The 21,275-nt window shown below is 43.6% G+C and overlaps 1 protein-coding gene and 1 long non-coding RNA gene across 4 annotated transcripts in view; one reads left to right on the forward strand and one right to left on the reverse strand.

Moving 5' to 3' along the window:
• Positions 1 to 809: 809 nt before the first annotated feature.
• LOC308477761 lies at positions 810 to 2,197 on the reverse strand. Its single transcript, XR_013986697.1, has 2 exons — positions 2,044 to 2,197; positions 810 to 1,094 (listed from the first exon to the last, which is right to left on the reverse strand). It is a non-coding gene; the product is annotated as an uncharacterized lncRNA (long non-coding RNA).
• Positions 2,198 to 2,380: 183 nt separating this feature from the next.
• The window catches only part of ANO7 (anoctamin 7), a 36,361-nt gene continuing 17,466 nt past the window's right edge, over positions 2,381 to 21,275 (forward strand). Inside the window, exons 1-9 of one of the 3 annotated variants that reach the window (XM_081006608.1) lie at positions 2,381 to 3,111; positions 7,384 to 7,649; positions 10,771 to 10,846; positions 11,763 to 11,923; positions 12,845 to 12,952; positions 15,591 to 15,733; positions 17,669 to 17,726; positions 18,305 to 18,415; positions 20,401 to 20,566. In XM_081006608.1, coding sequence (XP_080862734.1) covers positions 7,413 to 7,649; positions 10,771 to 10,846; positions 11,763 to 11,923; positions 12,845 to 12,952; positions 15,591 to 15,733; positions 17,669 to 17,726; positions 18,305 to 18,415; positions 20,401 to 20,566 — 1,060 coding nt within the window. In that variant the 5' untranslated portion in view covers positions 2,381 to 3,111; positions 7,384 to 7,412. Of the gene's footprint in view, positions 3,112 to 5,485; positions 5,620 to 7,383; positions 7,650 to 10,770; positions 10,847 to 11,762; positions 11,924 to 12,844; positions 12,953 to 15,590; positions 15,734 to 17,668; positions 17,727 to 18,304; positions 18,416 to 20,400; positions 20,567 to 21,275 lie in introns of those variants that run through there. The other 2 variants (XM_081006606.1, XM_081006607.1) reach the window with 2 other exon arrangements.

Genomic DNA, 21,275 nt, shown 5'->3' on the forward strand with positions numbered 1-21,275 from the left:
CTAGTAGCATGTTCAGAGATGTACTCTGAAACCTGAGCATTTTCTGTCTGTAAAGTGTTGGGCGCTTCTGTTCTTGCAAAATTGCGTGGTGACCCATTGGTCCCCTAAGCTCTTTCCCTGTCACTGACACCTAGTAGTAATAGCCCCTGAAACAACTGTTCAGAGCTGAATAGCATCAGCATTGTTTTACATATTGAAATAAGCCCAGGAAATGGGGACAGGGAAAGGATGCTCACACTGCGGAATGCAATCTGTAATTCTCTTCCCTTTCCTAAACTGAGGAGGCAGGACCATCTTGGATAGCCTGTCTAATGAGCATAGTAGCAAGTAGTTGCAAGCCAGCCTCTATTGTGTAGTTTAGCAGCTTCTTCCAGTCTACACTTTGATCTGCATTCCATAATGTAACAGCTGGGTGTTGTACCTGTCAATATTTGCACTGGAAATGATAGGTCACATCCTGGTTCTTCTCATTGTGCAAGCATGCCTGTATTCCATATGCTTCTATTTGCCATTCTAGCTCTCTCATCTGCAGGCGTGCATTCTGATGGGATGCAGTTTAGCAGCATGACGTCTCCATTTGTTTACATGTACTTGAACTACTTGAGATTCCTGCATTGCAGGGGGTTGGATTAGATGACCCTCGGGGTCCCTTCCAAATCTATGATTCTATGAATACATTGCATTCCTCCTGCTGATTTATAAAGGCAGACTCCTTTATAGTGGCAAAACGAGCTGCACCACTTGTGTGTGAAATTCATATGGTGTTAATTTGTTGGGGATGAGGGAAGAATTAGCAATTCTATCGATGATCAAACTCTGACTTTTATTGCCAACTAGTTGTTTTATTTATTACAATTAGTTATATTTCTCATGCGCCTTTCAAGATCTAAATCCTACCAAGGCAGCTTACAAGTAATATTCAAGTGCATACCTCAAAAACACAATAAACAATACTAATATATTAAAATACATCAGAATCCTTCCAGCAGGGCAGTAGATCACCGTGTGGTGAGGGGAGCAAATCTAGGGGTGGGGTGTTCTCCTGTCTCCCGTTCCTAGAAGCCTTCCTACAGGAGAGTTGATGGTAGATTATCCTGGTGGGGAAAGGGGGCAAGAGAGTAGGGAAAGGGATCAGGGTGAGATGGTGCACACTTTTATATCTCTTAACGCTAAGTTATTTAGGACTCTCCTTTGTCATTTAGGAGTAACCAACTAAATGTATGCATAAATTTGAAGCCAATGCCTTTTCTTAGGGGCTGTTGGACATTACTTTAACTGTGCCTCATGAATATACCCGCAGTGGAGGTGAACGGTCCTCTATTTTGAACAAGTGTCCTGGAAGGCACCATATTGCGAAGTTATCTTTCGGCAACTCTTGAGAGGGCCCTCAGCAAATAGTCAGAATATATCGGTTTGAAATCGTCTTTGCAGAACAATTTTCTCCAAAGAACTGAGGGCAGTACATTGTAACAATATGGCTAAACAGTGAATTGAACCTGGGTCTTCTTGGTCAACCTAGTGCAACGCTGTATTCAACTTATCTCATGGCTCTCCTGCAGAGAGTGCCGAACTTTTCTTCAGGAAAGCAATTCCGGTCAAGCTGAGCAGAGTAATGTGTGGTGCTGTACTGGCCTTGAGTAAAGAGATTTCACTCCTGAGAACTTGGCACCACAGACATTGCAATCTTTATTGATCATCTACCTAAGAGTTTTCTCTGCATGTTGAAGTGATTTCTAAATTGACCTCTCTGTTGTACCCCTGCAGCAGTATGCACTAGTCACAAGAAGGAATCAGAAAGCTGAAGAAAAGCCAATGGAACAGCTGGCATCTAGAGGAAAGAACTGGGAGGGGGGAGTAGTGTTAATGTTAATACCTTTCAAGTTTATCTTGGAAATAAAATATTAGTTCAGTTGAGGACACAAACCACAGGGAAATGGAACCTATAGAAATGTAGAGTTTAAGGTAGACGTGAAAAAAGTTGATGCTCCACTATGTGTATGACTTGCGCCTAAATGTTACCCATCTTGATTGATCCCCGGGTACCTCTAGGTGTGAGGAATGCATATCCTGTAAAATTAAGTACTCTGGTTTTCCTGGTCCTTTCCTTGCCTGTGTTTTCCCCAGTTGCCTGAAGGTTTTCCTGTTGTCTGAAGACTGAGCTTAGAAGTTAGTTAGGTTTGTTGGTTTCAGAGCTGCTGAATGCCAAGCTTTCCATCACTCTCCAATTATGATCTCATAGGCGACGGCTTCAGAACTCTCACGTCAGCAGCAGCAGGTGAGGTTTTAACAACTCTCCGTAGGACAGATTGTTGTCTAGGCCCTCCCCAACCTGGAACCCTTCAAATGCTTTGGACTACGGCTGCCCTCCACCACAGCTAATGGAGGAAAAGGCTATCAATGGTTACTAGTCATGAGGAATGTGTCCTACCTCTCCTATTGGAGACGGTTTGCCTCTGAATACTATTTGCTGGAAAATGACTCCAGAAGAGAGGCCTATTTTGCCTATGTCCAGCTTGGGGACCTCCCATAGGTAACTGATTAGTCACTGTAGGGAACAGGATGCTGGACTAGAGGCCTTTATTTGCATCCAGTAGGGCTCTTATTAGGAAACAGGAGGCATCCAATGGAGTGAAGGAGCAGTAGTCCCTCCTCCCTTTTTTTCTTCCCACCTCCCCTTCCTTCCCATTGATCAGACAAAGACTCACTTGACATGCTAAAACCTGACAAAATGTGGCTGCTTACGTTTATGCTCGGTTCTACAGATCCACACCCTCTTACCAAACAAAGGCAAGGTCCGGTAAAATTATTAAACAGGAACGGTCTTGGGAACCTGCCTGCAAGTTTCAGATTCCTCCACCTTATGCATACACCCAGGAATCTCTTGGAGTGGATGGTGAACAGCAACAGAGTGGAAAAGTAGAGCAGTGGCATTTTACTGACTTCAAAACTCAAGGGAAGAAAGACCAGGAGGAGGAGGAGAATAACAGTACGTTTAGCATCCTTTGTATTTCCTTGGAATCTCACGGGATACGTGCAATGGAGCCACTATCTGATAGCAACTCAGCAGAGGGAGGGAGAGTATGGACACAGTAACTTCATCAACATTACCAGGTATTTACAAGCAAACCTTTCTGCATATAAATTGGAAAGCAATGCAAAGTAGTGTTTGGGCATCAGGGGTGTTTGGGAATTTTGAACTTTGATTGTCATACCATGACCAGATTCAAAGTCCCTCCCACCTTGCATTCACCCCAGCTGAACTGGGAAGCTCAGCTCCAGTCAAGCCTAAGTCTGTCTCCTGCCTAGATTCCTTGTCTTATATGTCTGTTTTTTTGCCATGATAGAATTTGACACCATCCACAGTCTGAAACAACTGGAGTGCAGCAGGTAGCTTCATTACAATAGCTGCATCTGTCTAATGAAGTGTTGGTTCAACACCATCCACTAAAACAGGTAGCCAGTGTGAGCTCTCCAGGTATCATTGGACTACGGCTCCCATCATTGTGCCATTGTAATGGGCTGGTGGGTGTTGTTGTCCTACATCTGCAGGGCACCACGTTGGCTATCCCTGCACTAAAACCCCAAGCAAGCAAGCAATGCCACAAACTGCAGAGTAAAACCTCAAACTCACTAACCTAATCTGCCTGGGATGGAGAAAGAAATCCTTCCAGAAACTCAAATCACAGGTCAGCCCAACCCAACTTTGAACTTGTGGCCACCACTGAAAGAAACTGCTGGGGTACAAGTCCCCCTGATGTGTTAGCTGTGAAACAGAAGGGCTTTTATGTATTGCAGTGGTAGGATGTTGCTTTATTTATTTCTCAGGTCCCTTTGGCATTGGGCTGAGCATATTTCCTGGTGGCGGGAGATGGGAGGGAGAAAGACTTGCAGCAGGACATCTTCTCACACGTTTCTCTGGATTTCATCTTTGAGTCTGATCTGTACTAGCACTAGTTCTCCAGGGTTTCAGACGGGGGTATTTCCCAGCCCTAACTGGAGATGCTGGGATTGAACCTGGGAATGTTCTGCATAGAAAGCACGTATTCTACCACTCGGCGATGGCCTTTCCCCCACTTGCACTAGTGGACGTCTACATCAGAGAGATGCATTCCATCACTAGTTCCAATGCAGTCCAATCCTGTGTTTGTCTAATGGGATGTAAGTGTTACTGCGTTCAGTAGGACCTAACCCCCAGGTAACTGTGTATGGTAGATGTGACTAACCTGTAGCCCTCCATATGTTGGTGGATGACAACTCCTAACATCCCTGGCCCTGGCATTGCTGGTTGGAGCCAATGGAGTACCAAAGCATCAGGAGCTCAGAGAACCACAGGTGAGCAGGATTGCAGTCCTGCTCCAGAGAAGTAAGAAGAAATACCTACTTTATTAATTTATATGGGATATTTCTAAACCTACCCAGACCCTGAGATCATCTTCTGGGGCCCTCCTTCGTGTGCCGCCTCCTTGAGAGGTCCAGAGGGTGGCAACACAAGAACGGGTCTTCTCTGCAGTGGCTCCCCATCTGTGGAATGCTCTCCCCAGGGAAGTTCGCCGGGTGTCTTCATTATACACCTTTAGGCACCAGGCAAAAATGTTCCTTTTTAACCAGGCCTTTGGTTGACCTGATCAACATCCCATACCCATTTAAAATGTGGCTCTTTGGGGGGGTGTTATTATTGGGTTATTGCTTTTATTTTTATTTTATATACTGTGATCTTTTTATGTGAACTGCCCTGAGACCTCCAGATACAGGGCGGTATATAAATTCAAATAAGAATAAGAATAATTAAACAAAAAACAAAAAAAACTGTTAAACGTTACCAAATACCATCCTGTTGTACAACTGCAATAAATAAAACAGTTAAAAACAAATTTCCAAAGAGAAATTGGATACTGTCCCCAAGACAATCTTCAGTTATTTATATTCAAATGGTTTGCATCGGTTGTGAAAAAGAGTTGGACATTGGTGCAGGATTCCATAATTAGGAAGCCTAGTGTAGAATTTGAAGTCCATTTAGGAAGTTTTTTCCAAATGGTTGAAAGGCATTAATTAGTTCAGGTTTGCTATCAATTCACCATGCAGTGAATGCGGCTTTTTTTTCTTGGAAGCTAACATTTTGTTTCTAATTTCACCCTCCAGTCAACACACAAACTGAAGTAATAGAGCCAATAACCACAACTAGCCTCTTGTCCTTTTCCTGAATCATTTCTGGTCAGACAGGTTTATATTTCTCATTTACCATAGTTACACAACCCCAGCTGAGCTGCCAGCTGGCAAATTCAGGAAGCTGTCAATTAAGGGTGAAGTTTGCTTTCACTTCCTATGTTTCTAATTCGGACCCTTGATTTGAATTTCAAAGCCAAGGTGTAAAAGAGCTCAAACACAAAATCTGCATGTCTGTTGTTGTTTTGAAAAGATATATTCAACATTTTTGTTATGTAAAATAGTCTGGCATGGTTTTGCTGCTGCGTATCACTCATTATATTGGATATGCACTAGGGCAGTTCAAGAAGAGAGTTTTACAGCTGTTGTCCTGGCCCTCCCTGCCGAACAAAGAACTCAAGCTCCCAGTTCAGTTTCTGCCAAAGTCTTCAATGCATAAATCAGATCGGTGCAGAGGTAAAGCACAGATTAATTACAAGGTGCAGCAGGCACACAAGAGTTAGAGATACAGTATATGGCTAAGCAGAAGCTAAGCCATTGATCCAAGAAGCCACATGCCCCCCTGCACCTTGCTTTTTGAAGGGCAGGGCGAGCACAGCATTTAGTGCAGCAAGCAATGGGAATCTCTGGAGTGAGCAAACAAGCAGGCACTCCTCCCTTTACACCTCAACTACTCCCTTGGCCTATCCTCTCTCAGCTTGACCCTCCCCTCATAGCTTTGCCAAACCCCTCTGTGAAGTGGCTCTCCCCCTCCACTAAACAGCTCACCTGAGCCCAAACTGCTTGCTCACTTGCCTACCACTCTGTTATCATGCTAGAGTTGGCATGGACACCTACTGGTGGTCACGCAATTTGCAGCATGACAATAGCCTTTTTAATATGTATAGGAACATACATAGTACAGTGGTACCTCGGGTTACGAACTTAATTTGTTCCGGAGGTCCGTTCTTAACCCGAAACCGTTCTTAACCTGAGGTGTGCTTTCACTAATGGGACCTCCCACTGCCAGCACGTGATTTCCATTCTCATCCTGGGGCAAAGTTCGCAACCCAGAGCAACTACTTCTGGGTTAACAGTGTTTGTAACCCAAAGTGTTTGTAACCCGAGGTAAGACTATTCTAAAATTATAAAGAAGTTTGTAATCTCAGCAGAGGCATCCTGTGAGGGCTTCTGTGGTTAAAAGGCAGCCTTTCCCTTTTTTATTTCTCCCCTCACCCCCGCAACTAAGTCCCTCATGACAATGTCTGAGGAGAAAATTGTAGAGAGCAAAGAGAGTTCTGGGACCAGCCATAGCTTGGATAGACAGACATAGTTCCTCTCATCTAATCCCATTTGATCTCCTTATGCTCTCACGAGTTTAGAATTCCAGGATATTGGGCAGCATATGCAAACTAACAAACAAATAACCACATGGAAGAGCTATCCCCATGTGCATGTTGATAACTCTGGCCTTTACTGGCTGGAGGAACAAGAGGCTACATTAAGGGGTTTGGCTAGCTAGAGAGCCTTTCTCAGCTCTCCTTCCATTAACTTCCTTAAGTCAACTTTTCTTAGGTTCCAAGTCTAAGTGTTTAAAAGTTGTGGCTCAAATTAGAACACGAGTATCAGTGAGTGCATATAAGGGTTAAAATTCCTTGTAGGAAAAGCCCTTCGAACTGCCTTTGGGCCTGCTCCCCAACATTTGAAAGTCAAATCCATAGGTATTTCCATTGTTTGCCTAGCAAAAGGAAATGTCAGTTCTGCTGCTTAGCAGGCTGCTTCAGTACATCTGGTGTGGTGTTGACTATTCTGGCAGTGAACTACACTGAGCCATTTCCTTCTTTCTGGCTAGTCAGGTTGCATTCCTAAAAGGTGGAAGCTTTAAGCAAGTGAGCGGGTGTCTGTGGCTACTTTGACAACACTGGCTATTTTCAGACGTGACTTGAAGGAGCTACATCTACCTGCTTTTCTTGCAGGGCAGTCCTCCACCTGGAGTTGTGGCCACGTGTGCTTACCATACTCTTCCTTCCCCTTTCCCATATGACTTTACCAGGATGTTCTGCTGCCTTTTTAAGCAGCTGGACTGGTTAGACAGGGAGCAGATTGCCAGCAGTAGTGGTTGCATTCAAGCTGTCTTCCTGAGGAGAAGGGGGTGGGTGGGAAATTTTCTCCTTGCAGCACACATGCTTGGACTCTTCTGTGCTTTCCTGCACACTCAGTTGTTGGCTCAATTCCTCCTAGACGGCTTGATGGTGGCATGAAAAATAAAGATGCAGCGGAGAAAGACCAAAGAGGATGACACTCTGATCACAGATGAGCAGGATCTCCAGGAGGCTGGTTATGGGAGCTTAAAGACCACGGAGGACTACATATATGAATTCATCACCTTGGGCCCCGAGAAAGTCTCAAAGCAGACCACATATGAAAGCTTTGCTGATAACTATGGGCAGAATATAGAGGATGCCAAGGGTGGGAGGCAACCCATGAGTTACCCTGAGGTCCCACGGGTAAGAAAAAATTACTTGTCTTTTTTAGGGTTGAGGAAGAACTGGCTGCTTAGGTACATATTTTCTAGGCAGGGGTGGGAAAACTCAGGCCTGGGGCCAAAATCAGCCCTCTAATCCTCTCTGACTGGCCTTCAGGACTCTATGTGCCAATCTCCACCCAAACCCCCTATTCCCAGGACTCAGGACTCACCCCTCACCAGCCCTGCCTTGAGTGTTTTTGCCTCACCATAAAGTTGTCCTTGGACTCAGATAATGTCTCTTATCCTTTGTACAGTAGACTACATTCCAGTCACACAAAAATTAGAAGTTCCTCCTACACACGCACCCCTTCCTATCTTCCAGGGCCAGTGAGAAGCATGGCCCAGAAAGGAAGAGAGACTTAGGGAAAGTTCAAAGGGCCAGACAGAAAGGCTCTGAAAACCACATGCTTTAAAGTTAGAGGCACATCTTCTACAGCAGGGATTCTCAAACCATTTTCCTCTGGGCCACACTTTCAGAATAAAAATTTGCTCACACCACATTTTTAAAGTGATAAGATACATTGGAAAACAAAAAGAAACAACTAGCAGTGCTTTTAAAGGTCCATATCCTGCAAATAAAAATAAAAATATTTCGATCCTATCCTATCCTATAGGATATGTTTAAATATTTCTTTGATTGCCTCTGAATCTTCCTGCCGCACTTGCCACCCTCTCTTGCCACACCAGTGTGGTGCACAACACTCTTTGAGAACCACTGTTGTAGACAGTATTGTTACAAAAGCCCGGCGCCTGCCTCCTCTCTCTGCCAAGCAGTGGCCAGAGCGCATGGGGTCACAGGCACACATACAGGGTCTGTGTCCTTTCAGAGAACAGAAGGCACAGTGGAGGCTGCCTTGCTTTAAGAAATAGGGTTTATTTGTCTATTATTACCTTCTATCTGCATGGAGGACGTCCAGATCTTACAGCATGGCCCAGAGCATGGGCAGGCAAACTAGGGGCCGGATCCGGCCCAATCACCTTCTAAATCTGGCCCACAGATGGTCTGGGAATCAGCGTCTTTTTACATGAGTAGAATGTGTCCTTTTATTTAAAATGCATCTCTGGGTTATTTGTGGGGCATAGGAATTCGTTCATTCCCCCCCCCCCCAAGAAAAATATATAGTCCGGCCCCCCACAAGGTCTGAGGGACAGTGGACCGGCCCCCTGCTGAAAAAGTTTGCTGGCCCCTGGCCCAGAGCATTGCAGGCAGTCCTTCCTTCACCCTCACCAAGATGGACCTCCCCTTTCTTCCTCTTTCTTTTTCCCAGAAGCCACTTGCCCTCCCCCAGAACAGTTACCCTGGCAACCTTCCAACTCTCCAGTCTCTTGTCACACCTGGGACAAGGAGTTGTTGACCCTCAATTGCTCTCTGTTGTAATGCTAACAGCTCTGCTCTTCCCTCAGCCAGCCAGACTGGTTTGCATAAGGCTGTCCAGGAATCCCCCTGCAGTTTCTTATTCTCCCTTCATATCACAAAGAACCCCAAATCCTAGCATTTATTAATTTCTAGGGTTTAGAGGAGTCCCCCCTATTTCTATAACAGTATAATTCTATAGAGCCCTATTGTGGAGGAGGTGAGCAGGGATGGGGAGGAAGGTGTTTTTGCCCTCACACTTGAACTGTTGGGAGAAGAAAGGTACAGTGGTACCTCTGGTTAAGAACTTAATTCGTTCTGGAGGTCCATTCTTAACCTGAAACTGTTCTTAACCTGAGGTACCACTTCAGCTAATGGGGCCTCCCACTGCTGCTGCACGATTTCTGTTCTCATCCTGAAGCAAAATTCTTAACCCGAGGTACCTCTGTATTGAGGCGGAACAACCCAGCCCTCCACCAGCCAGCAGTGTTATATCAGACCTGACATGAGAAACCTCTGTTCTCTAGCAACAAGACCTAGATTGATTTACACCCCACTTTCTGTGAGTGGGATTCCACTCATGCAAAGGGACTTCCTCTTCTCCCCCTTGAAACCCCTTGTGTCTCACAAAGGGCTGCTTTAGTAACAGTTCCCGAACCCTCACGAGCAGATTTTGAGGGGCACTGGGCAGGGGGAAGGACAAAAAAATGAATTTCTGCCAAGCAAGTAGAAATCTGTTCTGCTCATGCACACAGCTTTGAATACAACTCATGGTTACTGTATATGACTTGTATATTATTCAAACTAGCTTGTCCTTATTGAGGAAGGAAGGGGAATAGGCAGATTTGGATGTAGTAGTGCAAGGTGGTAAAACTGGGCATGAGAAAAGCTAAATGGTAGTTGGGTCAGCCCTACTGTGCAACAAAGTGAAGCTGGTGGCTTTAGGAAGTGGAGTTTAGGGGAACAGATGAAGGTACGCTAGTATTTGGTGTCTCGTGGAGGGAGACTTTTTCAAGTGCTAGCAGGTGATGGTGCCATTTGGTGCTCTGTTTCAGATGCAACAATGGCTTGAGCCAACATTGATAGGTTGTTTCATCCCTCTTCTAACTCTGCAAAGTGAGACGTTCAGCTACAGGACCCTCTTTGAGGTTATGGTAATAGTTGTGGAGGGCTGAGGAGAGCCATTGATTGTATTAGCACATAAATGATAAGCCATGAACCTTGCATGCATCCTAATTGTTTCCACTTCATGTGAGTGGGCAAACAATCTATAATAGCTTAAGGTTGTGTCCCAATCCAGGATTGTGGTTTGTTTCTTCTAGGCAAGCCAGGATTCATAAGCCAGCAGCAAACCTTGGCTGACAGCAAGGCTAACCATCTTGGTTTGTTAGAGAGAACAAGCCTTGATTCCAGGATTTTCCTTTCCAGATGATTTACCCACTTGCATGAAGGGTATAGTGAAACAGATTAGGAGTGATCAGGCTGCGTGCATCAGTGTGCAGCCCATGCAAAGCACAGTATATTAAGCCAATGTTCTTGCTTTGGCGTTATGGGCAAACACTGCCATACTGAGAGATTCAGCACTCAAGGCTGGAGCAGCAAATTCCTGCTTCTTGTATTTTGGTGATGATTTGGACTGACCAAAAATGATGGCACCATTCTAATCTCATTTCGACAGCTAGTACTGCTGGACTGAGAAATATGACCCTATCTACTTTTTCATTCATTACTAACATTTTGTTTACAGAGGAATAAACAAGCGCCATTAAGCCATGCTGTAAAGAGCACTGCGAACCTCTTCAGTGATGAGACAGCCAGGATAGGTAAGAGAACACAGTTCATCACTAAATGCACAAGCTGGGTAAAGATTTCTGAGATCAGCAGGACTTCCCTTTTGAAAGGATATCATAGAATCATAGAATTGCAGAGTTGGAAGGACCCGAGGGTCACTTAGTCCAACCCCCTGCAATGCAGGAAGCTGAACATGTAGTTCCCCATCCAATTTGAAACCATACCAGAACCTACTTAGCTTTACCAATGTGCTAGCAGTTTTATTGCTGCACCACTAGGAGGTGGTCATTCTTGAAGCAACGCTGCCTCAGTTCCTTTCCATTGCTCTGAGAACTCAGCAACTCTCTTATAGACACGTTTTACAAGTTTTATTCTTTTTGCAGATTTTAACTTTAAGTATGTTATTCAGGTTTTAATTTTTTGGTTTTGTAACAAGTGCATATAAAACCCCCAAAAGTTCAGGAACACAGTGACTGGAAAATTGATTTGTGCATGAGTTCCTACTCCTAACTGCTGAAGTATTACTTTTCTCAACACAGTCAAAGTTAAACCCCCCCCCCCAAAAAAAATTCTCTTTTCTGTTCTGTTCTTAGATAGAACCATATATGATATTGAAAGGCTGAACTTGTTTTGAATGTTTTGTAATGTCGATCCATCTTTTTCTTTTAAAAATCAGTTAAAAACAAAACAGAAATGTGATTTTCCTGTTCATTTGCGTGCTCTAATTGGACAGCAGGAAAAGGTGATAGGTAGTGCAGCAAGAGTGAGTCCCTAGTCTGTTCCTACCTTTCCTGTAGCACCCCGCTGTCATCTAGGATTCCCCTATGTCCACTCCATGCTGTTCCCCATACTTAGGATGTGACAGATGTTTAGGGTGACTAATTGCCTTCCTACTTGGCTTACTGCTGATGTTATATTTGTATTGTGTGTGTGTGTGCTTTGTCTCAGACTTTATTCTGGTATGGGAATCAGATTACCAGAATTTGGAAGGACAAGGTGATGTGGCTGAGAAATCGAATCGAAGGCAGAAGAGATCACTTGAAATACATAGTGTGTGGCGAGAGAATTTTCTGAAGAAACTCCAGAAGAAAGGGATTAGAATGGAAAAGGTAACCGGACTCTTCTGTTCTAGTATTTTGTGGGTTTTGTTTTGGTTAAGTGCTGGGTGTAGCGGGGTGGGGGGTGGAAGAGACTTCTTCTTTTAGCTTTTTCTTGATTGTTACTGATGTATCTGCCCTCCTCTTATTTAACCCTTTTAAAGTTCCACTGCTCAAAATTGTACCTGAAGAGTGGAGGGCAAAACAAACTCAACTGTAAGCTCAGCTCCAGTTCCCCTCATCAACAGAGCCCTACTGGTCAAAACTGTGGCTGTGTTTGATTACTCACAAGGTTAAAAATTAAAGCATAACAATACGGGTGGGTCAATCTACATCCTTTCTGTAAATAGAAGTCCCAATACCAACATTTTGTGTATTTATTTTATGGAATTATTTACACCCTGCCTTATTTGTAGTCCAAAACATCTGGTGGGCACCAGATTGGTGAAGACTACACTAATGCAATGACATGGTTTCAGACATTTTTTTTCCTACTGCATCACTGGTTTATGAATGTGTCTCTCAGTACTGTGGATATGACTATACCTTTATGGCAGCCTTTCTCAACCTGTGGGTCCCCGGATGTTTTGGGACTACAACTCCCATCACCCCTAGCTAGCAAGGCCAGAGCTCAGGGATGATGGGAGTTGTAGTCCAACAACATCTGGGGACTCACAGGTTGAGAACCGCTGCTTTATGGGATCAAAGCTAGTAAACTCACTTTTGGGAAAGGAAAAGTTGAGATTAATTTCAGCATAGTATAGCTGTATGAAAGTAATGGAAACAGCTGCCCTATGATGCAGAGGGCTACATACATTTGTCCTCAGCTGTAGAAGATTGTTTGAGTGCCTCATTAAAAAAATACTTGTCTTGCAAAGAAACTCCATGTAGCTGACTGACCCTAATGCTTCCCATCTCCTTTTTCCTTTCTAGCACATTGCCCAGAATGCAAGGAAGCTGGTACACTTTATATTGCTGAGCGCTCCTTGGAGTGTGCTCTGTTATTATGCTGAAGACCTCAGGCTGAGGGTTCCCTTGCAGGTGAGAATGTTATGGAGCTTAAATGCCAGTGGGTCAAACTTTGTTCTCTGCTTAGGTTGTAAGTTTCAAGGTGGCAATGCTTCTGAAAACCAGTTGCTGGAAACCACAGGAGGGGAGAGTGTTCTTGTGCTTGAGTTCCCACAGGCATCTGGTTGGTCACTGTGCAAACAATATGCTGGACTAGCTAAGCCAGGTCCCTGCAGTGCTTGTCAGAATCCCAGTCCTGTTCTTGGCAGGACAGCGTAAGTCCAGCAACTCTTTTAGCCAATCTCTTGCAGAAGCTGGCTTGACTTGTTTTTTAGGTCTTGCTGAATCCATTAATCAAACCCCACATTTACTAATACCAGAAATTATGGGGAGAACCTGGCAACCAATAATTTTAGGAGAAAGTTTCCACCTGCAAACCCATAACAATGCAAACAGCAAATGGGGCGGTAAGATTGTTGTTCCTGGACTGTGTCTTATCAGACTGCAGGTGGAGGCGGGGGGTTGCATATTTAAATGCTACCCCATTAAAAAGCTTTTCTACATAACATTCTATGTTGGAAACAAGAGTAGGCAAGAATCTGATTGTGGAATCTAGTTTCTATGTACAGGCTTTTGTTTTTATTAGGCAAAAGGTTGTGTCATTTGGTCCTCCACCAAAAACCCATGGGTCCCCTCTTCCCTGAAACTGGGCTTGAAAGAAGCATTCTGTTGTAGCCAATAGAATAGTGTTACGAAAGCTGGGTGCCTGCCCCTCTCTGCCGAGTGGTGGCAAGAGCCCAAGGGGTCCCAGGCACACACACAGGGTCTATGTCCCTTTGGAGGATAGAAGACACGGCGGAGACTGTTCTGGCTTTAAGAAATATGGTTTAATCACCTATTTCCACCTTAAGTCTGCACTGATCTTATGGTATGGTCCTTTCCTGAAGCAGTTGTGCAAGCAGTTTTGCCAGCATCCCCTTCCAGCTTTTCTTCCTCCTCCTTCTTCCCGGAAATCTCTTGCCCTCCCCCAGAGCAGTTACCCTGGCAAGCTCCCAAATTCCCAGTCTCTAGTCACACCTGGGGGGGGGGGAGTTCCCTTGTATTGTTAATGGCCCTCTACGAACCGTTGCTCAGTCCCTGCTCCTGCCAACCTAGCAGTTCAAAAGCACGTCAAAGTGCAAGTAGATAAATAGGTACCACTCCGGCAGGAAGGTAAATGGCATTTCCGTGCACTGCTCTGGTTTCGCCAGAAGCGGCTTAGTCATGCTGGCCACATGACCCAGAAAAACTGTCTGCGAACAAATGTCGGCTCCCTCGGCTAGTAAAGCGAGATGAGTGCCTCAACCCCAGAGTTGTTCACGATTGGACTTAACTGTCAGGGGTCCTTTACCTTTTACGAAAAGCTTGGCCTATCGCTCAACATCCAAAAAACCAAAGTGCTGCACCAACAAGTACAAAACAACCCCTCTGCAGCACCACAAATCCAACTCAATGGCATAACGTTGGAAAATGTTGATCACTTCTCCTACCTGAGCAGTTATCTTTCCACAAGGGCTGATGTTGATGCCAAAATCCAGCATCGCCTGAGCTCTGTGAGTGTGGCTTTCTCCCAGTTGAAGTGCAGAGTGTTTGAGGACCGGGACATTCACAGGGAAACCAAAATGCTTGTTTACAAAACTATCATACTACCAACCTTACTGTATGCTTGTGAAACATGGACCACTTATAAACGCCATCTCCAACTCCTTGAAAGTTTCCATCAATGGTGTCTCCGAAAATTTTTACACATCACTTGGGAAGACAGGCGAACTAATACCAGTATACTGGAAGAAGCAAAGATCACCAGTGTTGAAGCGATGATTCTTCAACATCAACTTCATTGGACTGGTCATGTTGTGTTTATGCCTGATTATCGTCTTCCAAAGCAACTACTCTATTCCGAACTTAAAAATGGGAAGTGTAATGTTGATGGTCAACAAAACAGTTTAAAGACTGTCTCAAGGCAAATCTTAAAAAATGTATTATAAACACCAACAATTGGGAAACACTTGCCTGCTAGTGCTCCAATTGGAGAACAGCCTTTACCAAAGGTGTCATGGGGTTTGAAGACACTCGAACTCAGGACGCAAAGGAGAAACGCGCAAATGCACACCGTGATCAACTCCTGCCCAGAAACCAATGTCCCCACTGTGGAAGGATGTGTGGATCCAGAATTGGCCTCCACAGTCACTTACAGACTCATTGTTTAAACCGTGTTTATGGAAGACAATCTTACTCGGCTACAAGTGATCGCCAAAGAAGAAGAGATTGTTCTTTTGATAGCCATAGCTCGCCAGGTTGGTTTGCATAAACAGCCCAGGAATTCCCTTTCTGGTACATATCCCCATTAATCAAAATCCTAGTACGGTATTTATTCATTCTTAGGATTTAGTGGGGACCCCCCCTAGATCCATAGCAATAGATTCTGTGTGTGTGTGTGGTACCCACAAATGGGCCCAAAAATGTTGCCAACCCCTGCTTTAACAGAACCTCAGGTTCTTTCACCTTCTGCTTGGTCTTGCCTGTGTTATTTCTCTTTCCTCCCTGTCTTGTATGCAGACTGTTAAGAGTGTCCCCCTCCCTGCACTTGCTTAGCATATACAGTAGAGTTATCTGTTGTTTTATCCCTCAGGTTGTGCCCAATATTCAGGCTGTAGCTAACTGGTCTCACAGGTTGCTGGTGAAGCTGGGCATCCCCAATATGCTCTATGATGAGGTTCCTAACTTTCCCTTGGATTACTACACCTGTCATTTCAAGGCAAATAAATTACCCTGGTAAGAATTTGGAATTAATTATTCTTTGACCCACCCTCTTCCCAAATTAGAGCAGACATTCAGCTATATATAAATGTCACTATTTTGGTTTTATTTGCTGTTTTTTATTTTCCACTATCTGCTGCTTTCATGTAGTACCTTCTCGTTGCTTTTATTGATGTTGGGAGATGGCTTTTGGAAAGCTCCCTCAAGGGCTCTTCATGTGGAAAAACAGGGCAAAATTTTAAGAAATACATCTTACTACTGGCTTTAAGGTTGCAATTCTGTATCCACATACCCAGGAGTAAGCCCCATGAAACTCGGATGGACTTCTTAGTCGACATGGTTAAGACTGCAGTTTGTGGATAGAAAAAAGTCACAATACCAGTCATATTTGGGAGTCAAGTGTACCTTAGTAAACCCATGTGAACAAGATACCTCATGGACGTTATTAGGCATGACCCCACTTGCAAGTTTAAAAATATCATGCCTTTATTGAGGCCTTCCCTTTTCCAATAAGACAATATAGTTACGCAGAAGTTTAGTTTTTCATGTATTACAAATACTTACCTTTTAGGATACATCTCCTTCCGAGTCTGCTTACAGTAAACCTTAAACTAAACTTTAATCTTAAAAACCACAATGAACAACATAAATATATTAAGAAGTAATCAGGATCCCTCCAACAAGGCAGTTGGTGATAGAATGGCCTAGTGGGGTGGGGGAGAGGAGACCAAGTGAATCGGGCCTTGATGCCATCTTTTTCAGTATCGCATCCTTCTCTCTCTAAAATGTTCTGCATATTGACGCTTGTTTTATATTCTATTATACATCACCTAGAGACTTGTTGCATGAGGCAGCTGACAAATAAGTAACTGGGGTCAACAGTGCCTCACAAACTATATGTGAGGATCTGAGGGCTTATGTACACTTTCCTTTCCTCTGCTCTTTCCAGGCCAGGTATCCTCTGAGATTTAAAGCTCTGTGTCCGAACTCCTTTTTTTCTGCTCTGGAGCTTTCTTTGCAAAAAGCTGATCTTTAAAGCTCAGTTGGAGCAAACGTCAATCCACAGAAAACCCAAATTGACGTTTGCTCCAATTCAACTATAAAGAGCGGGTTTTGTGGAGAAAACTTGGGGCAACACAATGCATCCCCGCACGCTCTGACACGGAGCATTAAAGCATGGACCTCTGCCTGGAAAGAGCGTGGCAAAAGCTAAGTGTGAATAAGCCCTAATTGTCTCAGAAGTTTTTTTAAACACACACATTATATTTTACCAATAACTTCTCCTTTTCTCGGGTTGCATACACATTGCGTATACATTTAAATCACATTCAAAGTACATTTCTCCCCTCAAATAATTCTGAGCACTGTAGTTTACCCTTCACAGACTTAGAATTTCCAGTAAGCTTTAACAAACAACCATTTTCTTGAGGGAGAAAATATGCTGTGCATGCGCTCTAAAGTTTCAGTGTGTATGCAGCCTTGGTGTTAGAAATGGTAGGCTCTAGGATTTCTGAGGCTGCCTCTCTTGACATTCCTGGTGATCTGCATATGTGTCTAGTCTTTTTTGATCAGAGATCTATAGTCTAGACCATGCAGTATTCTTCATATTTGTTAAGGATTAAAAACTATTACAGTGGTACCTTGCTTTTCGAACATAATCCGTTTGAGTTCTGAAACGTTCGAAAACAGAAAACTCAATAGCCGACAGCTAGGCCTCAGGATTTTGCACTCAGCAGAAGCCGCGTGGCATGTTCGACTTCTGAGGCATGTTCGAAAACCGAAGCATTTACTCTCGGGTTTACGGCATTCAAAAACCAAAATGTTCATCAATGGAGACGTTTGAAAATTGATGTATTACTTTATTTGGGATTAAAAGCAATTATTCTCTCCTGCTTTGAATTTTCAGTAAGTTGTTGTTGTTGTTGTTAATATTAAACATTTGTCTCCAAGGTTTCTTGGGAGTGAACATCACGATACCTTCTTCAACACCACACAGCGACACAGAATAGTAAGTCCCAAGTCCGCATGGTGAAATGAATGCACGCCTGGTGAAGTATGCAATGGGAACTGGAACTTGACTGCAGCTTCAGCACTCTTGATGGGTTTTGATATCCACCCAGTATGGTTACTGACTGGGCACAGAATCAAACAAACAAACATTTCACTTTTTCCCCTCATCCTGGCCTTTATTCTCTCTCTCCTTATTCAGTTTTTATCTGCTATTTTCTTCTTTGGTTGTGACTTTTTCTCCCTTCATCTCTCTGTACAACGCCTGGCCTGTTTTGCCATTTCATTGGTCTCAAGATTCCCTTTCCTACTTCTTAACTGAGCGTAGCGGGTAGATTTATCTGTGATGACATTATGTTAAAAAAGGTAAAGAAAGAAAAACCAAGTCCTGTCATCCAAATTAAAGTATAGCCAGACTCCTGATAATGAGAGAAGGAAATGTAAAGTGAGAAGTAGAATATGAACAGTTAATCAGAATGATGGTGGAGAGGTACTATTGCAGATTTACTTTTTTTAAAAAATATGGATGATGGCTGCTAACTGTAGAAGTCAAAATAACCTCTTTGTGCTTCCCTTCAGCTATATGAGATCCTGGCCACCACATCATATGGCAACCCAAAGGCAGGGCAGGTTGGAATAGAAAGGCTGCTGAATGAGGAGGTCTTCACAGCTGCATTCCCATTGCATGATGTAAGTTGGCAAGTGCTCTTCCTATTCCACTTTCAAATGGGTTAGTTAGCCCATAGTGACACTGAAATAGAAAACAGGGAGATTTGAAAACATGAGCAGGCTGGCAGTGGCCTCAGGCGAAGGTCTTTCTATCATCACCTGCTACCTGACCCTTTCAAAAGTGTGGTGAACCTTTGGCCCTCCAGTTGTTGCTGAACTACAAATCCCGCCAGCTCTGTCTATTGGCCATGCTTACTAGGGCTTGGCGCTGTAGGTTAAACCACAGAGCCTAGGAATTTGCTGATCAGAAGGTCGGCGGTTCGAATCCCTGCGACGGGGTGAGCTCCCGTTGCTCGGTCTCTGCTCCTGCCAACCTAGCAGTTCAAAAGCACATCAAAAAGTGCAAGTAGATAAATAGGTACCACTCTGGTGGGAAGGTAAACAGCATTTCCAAGCACTGCTCTGGTTCGCCAGAAGCGGCTTAGTCATGCTGGCCACATGACCTGGAAGCTGTAGCCAGCTCCCTTGGCCAATAAAGCGAGATGAGCGCCGCAACCCCAGAGTCGGCCACGAATGGACCTAATGGTCAGGGGTCCCTTTACCTTTACTAGGGCTGATGGGAGTTATAGTTCAGCAACAACTGGAGCACCAAAGGTTCCCCCCACCTGCTTTAACTGGAGATGCCAGGGTGCCTTCTGCATGGTAATGACCCTGCCACTGATTTTGTGGAAATGTATGTCTCCAAGGACATCACAAAACTGTTCACTCTCAAGTATACAATCTTCCTGAAACAGCTGAATACAGGACGTTCTAATTATGTATATAGGGAACAGGATCCTATGTAAAGTCTAGAGTGGGAGTTGTATACAATGAGCTCCACTTTAGAGTGCACTTCCTTGCTGCAGACTGCTGTTTATATTGGCTAAACAGTTGTGCCTACATATTACCATAGATGGCAAAGAATCAAATGATCTCTTTTAAATCTTCAGCTAGGTCTTTTAAGTAGGCATTTTGCTCCTTTACAATACTGTAGTAATTTCACAAACAGAACTTCATTAAACCCAAGGTGAGGCTTCTTCAGGTATCTGCAATGGCACAGGAAAAGTGAAACTAAAGTAATTATTTTGGCCCTAGGCAAATGTTACGGAACATCACCAAATGCAAACAAATAGATATACTGGATTCTTTCCTTGTAGCCTAAAAACACCAGCCTTATTTGGCTTGCATTTGCCTTTGATCTGTCTGCATTTGGAATGGAATAAAGATTTGCAGGACTTGCTGAGCTTTCAAAATCTGAGTTCTGACCTACTTTGGGAGCTAAACAGCTATTTGCTTTATTTTAAAAATAAGTAAATTTGATGTAGCAGAGTTTGAGAACCCTGGCTTTAAAGCTCATGAATTATTCTGACTGTGCTGTAGATAGTTGGGGGGAGAAATTCAGTTCAGTTTGCATCACAATGCGAGCTTACCCAGTTTGTTCTTTCCAAAGCAATACATGAACCAAAACGCAGCAGTCCTTCAGAATTTGCAATTGATGTGGAAAAATGGGAAACTGGACTTAAGCTTGGAAAGATGAAAAACTGAGTGAAACCAAATTTGACAGATTCCTTCATCCCTAGCTGAGTGTAGAGCATCTGACAGGGTTTTGGCAAGCAGAACCCACCCCTATTTAGTTATCATCTAAATATCTCCTTGATTGTTCGGAAGACAAACAATATACTTACAGTTTTGGATTTTGTTCATGCAATTCTGTGAAAGAGTGAATAGGTTTAATACTGGGCACCCCGTTTTCTCTGTTACAAATGAGGAAGCGTTGTTTTTTTGTTTTTGTTTTTAAATACATATTAAAATTGTGATCTATTCATGAAGGCTGCAATTGATTATTCTATTTTAAAAAGATACGTTATTCAACTCTTAACAGGGAATTTCTGCAAGTTAATATAAAACACAGCACATTTTAAACAAATCTGTACTTGATATGGGTACTTTCCCTCTTCTGCCAAAAGGGTCCCTACAAGATTCCCCAGAAGGAGATTCCCCATATTCAGCTAAATCAGAGGCAGATTCTTTTCCACTACTGGGCCCAGTGGAGTAAGTGGAATAAGTACCAGCCATTGGATCACATCCGCAGGTACTTTGGGGAGAAGATTGCTCTCTACTTTGCCTGGCTTGGTGAGTAAAAGGCCGCTTATGTCCATTTCCCTAGCATCTTGTTCTAGTGCCAAACTGAGCCCAGCGTGGTTATTCTGAAATGGATTTCCCCTCCTGTTTGCTCCATAGGCCATAGCTGTCAACGTTTCCCTTTTTTAAAGGGAAATTCCCTTATTCCGAATAGGATTCCTTGCAAGAAAAGGGAAAAGTTGACAACTATGTCCATAGACATGGGCATGTCAGTCAGTATAAACTGTTAGCCTGTTCTCCAACCTGGCAAAAATGTGCATTTTAGTAAGCCAGGTAACTGGTAATGGAGAACTGGGGGCATTTCAGCATTACAGACTTTAACTGGTTTTGTAGTCATTCCCTGGAACTAAAGGAATTATGGTTCACTGGAGGAAGAGATCTGGAATCTCTGACAACAATATAGTTGTCAACTATTCTATGGGAAAAGGCATGACAGGGTAGTATAAAACCAATATAAGTCTGTAGTGTAGAATAGTGTTTTAAAAACGTGATTCATTTTGCTGTATGCAACTAAGAAAGTTTGCCCATGGAGGAAATAGATCAGTGCTTTTCTTGCAGTCAGAATGCACCCATTCACATCCCTAGTCCTAGCACTTTGCTATGCTTGGAAATATAAGCCTTTTTTGTAAGATGGGTCCTTTCCACAAAATGAATTAAATTGGTTCTGGCTTTCTGGAAAGCAAGTTGGTGATGGGCAACA

This window comes from Podarcis pityusensis, assembly GCF_964106645.2.
Source record: "Podarcis pityusensis genome assembly, chromosome: 5".
Classification (NCBI taxonomy): domain Eukaryota; kingdom Metazoa; phylum Chordata; class Lepidosauria; order Squamata; family Lacertidae; genus Podarcis; species Podarcis pityusensis.